At 33.6% G+C, this 5,131-nt stretch overlaps 2 protein-coding genes across 2 annotated transcripts; one reads left to right on the top strand and one right to left on the bottom strand.

The window, feature by feature from the left end:
- Positions 1 to 753: 753 nt before the first annotated feature.
- Positions 754 to 2,019, bottom strand: LOC116340424 (ecdysteroid-regulated 16 kDa protein-like). The gene is made up of 3 exons (XM_031766903.1): positions 1,837 to 2,019; positions 1,185 to 1,298; positions 754 to 1,106 (listed from the first exon to the last, which is right to left on the bottom strand). Exons 1-3 carry the CDS (start codon positions 1,922 to 1,924, stop codon positions 820 to 822), a joined length of 489 nt encoding a protein of 162 aa, XP_031622763.1. The 5' UTR covers positions 1,925 to 2,019; the 3' UTR covers positions 754 to 819.
- Positions 2,020 to 3,623: 1,604 nt separating this feature from the next.
- Positions 3,624 to 4,532, top strand: LOC116340423 (phenoloxidase-activating factor 2-like). The gene has a single exon (XM_031766902.1). The coding sequence runs from the start codon at positions 3,624 to 3,626 to the stop codon at positions 4,530 to 4,532; it is 909 nt and encodes a 302-aa protein (XP_031622762.1).
- The last annotated feature ends 599 nt before the right edge of the window (positions 4,533 to 5,131 follow it).

Raw genomic sequence — 5,131 nt, 5'->3', positions numbered from 1 at the left:
AGTTTATAATTTATTGTAAGTTTGCATATAGCATTAAATTAAATAAAGAAATAAAGAAATAAAGAAAATCTCTCTTCTTTTCTTTTATGACCTCATTTAAAACCAGTGACTTTGAGAAAGAAATTCAATTGAATATTTACACAAAAATTCCGTCGGTTTGTTTCTATGCAACATAACAATTCAAATATTTCAACTGTTTACTTCAAATTCTAGGATGGTTTCCACGTGCAAAGATAATTTAAAGACGGAAAGACTTTTTGAGAGATCTTTTAATCCCATAAATATTCTCACTCCATCCGAAGAAATAACATTTGGCGGAAAAAAGTCATGTGGACAAATAATTCGATAACATGGAAAAATTCATACAGCTATAATTCTTTTGTCTTTCATAATTTCCTTATCGACCATTCCCTTGTCTTTAAAAAGTCACATTTGGTGGATTAAAGATCGAGGTCTCAGGTGGTATGATGTATGTACACACATAGTGTATTAGAATGGATCAAACGCTTGTTGTGATAGTGTGTTTTGCAATGAAAAAGAGATTCACAAACTTTCACGGTGATACAGTTACAACAAACATACATTTATTGTATTGTGTTGATTCGAAATTCATCATACTTCTTCCCAACATGTATGTTTTCGGGACCGGATTGTCTATCTAAATTGTGATAAGAAATTAAAAAAAAATTAAACCCGTGTTTGCTAATACCCCCACACCGCATTTTATCTGTTTATTACTTTTAATTCGCAAGTACAAATACAATCGTGAAAAATCTACAACAGACTAAAAACCATGAGCAAATAAATCTAAAGTCAATATCAAGAGGTAATTTCTGCAGGTACTTCAAAGCAAACAAGGTCTTTGTCGTTGTCCTCGGTGAGGGCCCAGTGAACGTCCACATCTATTGATGGATAAATATGTAAAACATCAACTGCATGTTTGTATACGTATTTGTGTCCGGCCTTTAAAGGGCATTTGGTTTTAGTAACTCCGTCTTCTTCATATAATTTATCGCATGCACTTGTTCCATCAACACCAATAAATGGAAATGTTATACCCCAAATCATTCCAGCTATGCTTGATCTTAGATTTTTTACATCATGATCTGGAAATTGTTGAAAAGTGGATGGTTTGAAAGTCGAAAAAATGAGAATTTATCAGAGAAAAGACAGTGTTGACATACCTGGTTCGAAATTTATTTGAACAAAAAGTTGGGTGCCTTTCCATAGCAAGCAACGTCCTTTTCTGCAATTCGAAAAATTCACATTTTCATCGCTCAATTGCTTGTCATCATTACCTGTAAAAAGGAAACAAATTAGTTTCTCTCTTCACAAAAATCCAATTTAAATATTAGTTGAACTCTCTTAATACACAACAATCTTAAATATCTACACTTTAAGCACTATATAACAGCTTTGCTCTCTGTTTCTATGTCGTTAACTATTTAAATTACATAAAAAAATGCGCAGTTTGACGACTGTGGTTAATTTGATGCCAATCTCAACTCTATCAAGCGCTTAAATGGATATCAGAGTAGCTTTAAAACGGAAGCCTGGCTAATAATAAATCAAGTTTTTTTTATTTCTTCATAATTTTTTGTGCAATGATTTTTATTGCTTAATCTAAAAAGTTAAGCTTTTCTGAATTTTTTCAAGTTTCTGACTCATTTGATGGACACTCGTTTCAAATTATTTCATTTTAATTCGATATTTTATTGAAAGTCAAATAATAAGCAAAGCACATATACTTTAATAATAACACAACAAAAACACAAAAAGATCTTCAATTTGGAGCGATCCGTTTACAAAATAATAACGAGAAAAATCTTTGTTTACCTGAACATTTTCGGACAATAGTTGCTTCAGTGCATAATATCAACACAAGAGCTAAAGCCAACACTGCAGTTGTTAATTGAGTATTCATGTCGCCGTTTTCAACCGAGTTTCGCTCTACCGAATATCTCAATACTAAAAATTCGAAAAGAATCTTTAATAATTGATTAAGATAAGCTTGTCGAACAACAGGTGCCAACACCAAGAGTGATTTGCACTGAATGAAGTAAAGACGGATAACTTTTTATTTCACATTCAAATAGAATCTGTTGATTGGACTGCGATGCATGTATCAGCGGTAATGTTGCTACTTGCATGCAGCAGCATCTATTTCAGATGGGAGGTAGTGCAGGTAGCCAATATGCAATTATTTCTTTTTATTGACTTTAGTTCATCACATGAACTTCATGTTTAGAATCTATTGAATGATAAAAAAATTGTTTGGTGTTTTTGTATGATATTTGGAGTTAAAAACTATAATGTGGTTAGGTAATTTAGTAAGGTAATAAATAAAAAAAATTAATTATTCATTTATCTTGTGAACATTGGGTACGTTTTTACTTTTCCGCACACCCACTGTGTGCAGTAAAGTATTGTAAACACCCCAAAATATAGAGAATCACAAAGCAACGGTGTTTTGGTCATGATAATGTTCCCACAGAAACGTATATAAAAATCTGACTCTACTACACTGTAGAGTCTGCAGGGTGGTTGGAGGAGATGGTAAGGAGTGGACTGGTATCGTCTTTCAACGATGTTTTTTATCGGTGTAAAGTTTGAAGCCTGTAAAGGAGCACCATGTACAAAAACATCATACCTACTTTGTTAAGTAGGTAATTTGACTTAATCTCATCGACGATATCTCCTATATTATTAACCATTTTTTATCAAATAAGGCAATTCCCAACTGCTTCACATAAAACAGATCCAAAATACAATGCTAATATAATTTGTTGTCAAGACATGCAAATTTCTCAGACTTAATTAGGATTTAATCAGCAAAAATAGACTTAAATTAAACCTAACTATATGACATTTGAACTTTGTTTCGATCGGAAGAGAAATGTATGGAAGGAGGTTCGAAAGAAAAGAAATGGCAATCAACAGGTACAGTTTTTGACACTATTGCTGACGTACTTTTTTCTATAACGCATTTGAAGACATTTATCTAGTAATGCTGATTTATTCTAGGCGGTTCATATAATGATAATTAGCACATTTTCATATTTAAAAGACAGTGCAGATCCATGTGTTGACACAGTATATTTGAAAGTTCAAAGGAAGCGCATCGAAGAGCATTTTAAAGTGAGGAATTTTGCCCAAAAAATTTATTCACCAAAATATCAAAAATATTGAATTGAAAAAATCGATTTTAAAAAATTACAAAAAAAAAAAAAACGGCGAAAATCCTTTGAAAAATCGAGAGAAAACCATTAAAAAGTGAAGAGAAAATCGAAAAAGTGAAAAAAAATGTTCCTGTACAAAATTCTACTTTTGTCCGTATTTTTTTGCTTTGTGCAAGCATATCCAGCAAACACCAAGCAAGTGGTCCATCCGTCGGATGACTCAAATGAGATCAGTAATGATAATAGTAACGGAAAAATATCGCAAAACTTCTATATTTCATAATAAATTGTGATAATGTTATTTGTATTTCCTATTCATTGTGTATCAATGATAAAGTGGTAAACAACCTTACTCTTGATTGGCGACTATCATCCCGAAAATCAAGGGAAAAATTGGTGAAGTGTGATAACATCAAGGAGGTGCCATGTTGTGCGGATGAAGCGATGAGAGATTTGCATCAACCAGTACCAGCCAACAAGCAAAACAATCAAAGCGAAAATGATTCAACCGAAGGCAAGACTAAATTTGTGACCACCCAAAAATGTGGCTATGGCAAATTCCGATCCTTTCGAACAATCACCGGTGAAGAAATGCGACTGAATGAATTCCCGTGGATGGTTGCAATATTTTCTCGATCGTCAATGGGTAAACTAGAATATCTTGGTGGTGGTTCATTGATTCATGAGTCGGTGATTTTAACGGCGGCTCATTTGCTGCTGAAATTTTCACCCGAACAATTGGTGATTCGTGCCGGCGGACATGACATTTTGAAAACAACACGTCAACAACGAAGGGCAACGAATGTCATCATTCACGAAGAATTAAACGCCGATTGGCTCATCATTGCATTGATCGTAGTGAGTAGAGCATTTAAAATGACCGATGCTGTGAATACCATTTGTTTACCACCACAAGGCATTCACACCAATGAAGGTACGATGTGCACATCAGGCGGTTGGAGCAAAAATACGATCAATTATAATGGAATATATCATGCAACACCGAAAAAAATACAACTACCAATTGTGGATCAAGGAAATTGCGAGGCGATCTTAAGAATAACAGGATTGGGACCATTTTATAGTTTGCATGATAGCTTGATTTGCGCAGGCGGTGGTAGACTAGATACATATAAAGGAGACGGCGGATCACCATTATTTTGCAGAATTCCATATGGCATGAGACGATTTTATCAAACAGGCATCGCTGCTGGTATGACGGGACGTGGGGAAATGCTACCTGGATTGTACGTTAATGTTGCCTATTTTAGCGATTGGATAAGACAACAACTTCGATTTATAAAAAAGCGAATGAGACTGGAAAATATTTTACCATACGAATTTTTCTTTTGAGAATTTTTTTCTGCCCGGAAAACAAATTTTGAACAATAGTCATGTTTTTGCTAAATTACTTAAATTTTTGTGATTAAGTTCACGAAATTTGTTCAAATTTGACATTTTCTCTTAAAACACTTTGAGATAAAGTTTCTAAGTTTCACTATAATTTTGAATTTAGCTCGTAAATTTCCACAGTTTAAGTTTTATAAAATAGTAAAGAAAATTTGTAAGAAATATGTTTTTTCTTCATCTTGGGGGAATTATTATTTGAAATTCATCATCTTGATCTATTATCTTACTTTGTTTTTCCGTACATTTAATGTGTGCAATAAAGTATTGTAACAAAGCACGACGATAATGACAGCTCGGCAACGCTCTATTAGAGATTAGTACCGCTGGCAACCGCAGAACTATATAGAATCATATGGAGTCATTTGGTGGCGCTGGCAAGCAATTTTGCCTTATCGTCATGCTTTGTATTGTAATCACCCCAACATTTTAAAATTTCGTTTTTGGTCTAGAGAATCACAGAGCAATGGTTTCGAATGGTTTTTTGGCCATGTTAATATGGGGTTAAGTCTGACTTTACATACTTTTTACACAAAAACATACTT

The sequence above is a fragment of the Contarinia nasturtii genome, unplaced genomic scaffold (genome assembly GCF_009176525.2).
Source record: "Contarinia nasturtii isolate CC-2019 unplaced genomic scaffold, AAFC_CNas_1.1 Cnas_scaffold_679, whole genome shotgun sequence".
Classification (NCBI taxonomy): Eukaryota; Metazoa; Arthropoda; class Insecta; order Diptera; family Cecidomyiidae; genus Contarinia; species Contarinia nasturtii.
The sequence above is the reverse complement of the archived record's forward strand: the minus strand, read 5'-3'. Positions and strand labels throughout refer to the sequence as shown.

Excerpts from the sequence above, each read along its gene's own strand:
- LOC116340424 (XM_031766903.1), bottom strand. The coding sequence starts at position 1,924 with ATGAATACTCAATTAACAACTGCAGTGTTGGCTTTAGCTCTTGTGTTG. Across the intron at positions 1,299-1,836 it reads TATTGTCCGAAAATGTTCAG|GTAATGATGACAAGCAATTG; the intron begins GTAAACAAAGAT and ends TCCTTTTTACAG. Across the intron at positions 1,107-1,184 it reads TCAAATAAATTTCGAACCAG|ATCATGATGTAAAAAATCTA; the intron begins GTATGTCAACAC and ends AACAATTTCCAG.
- LOC116340423 (XM_031766902.1), top strand. The coding sequence starts at position 3,624 with ATGAGAGATTTGCATCAACCAGTACCAGCCAACAAGCAAAACAATCAA.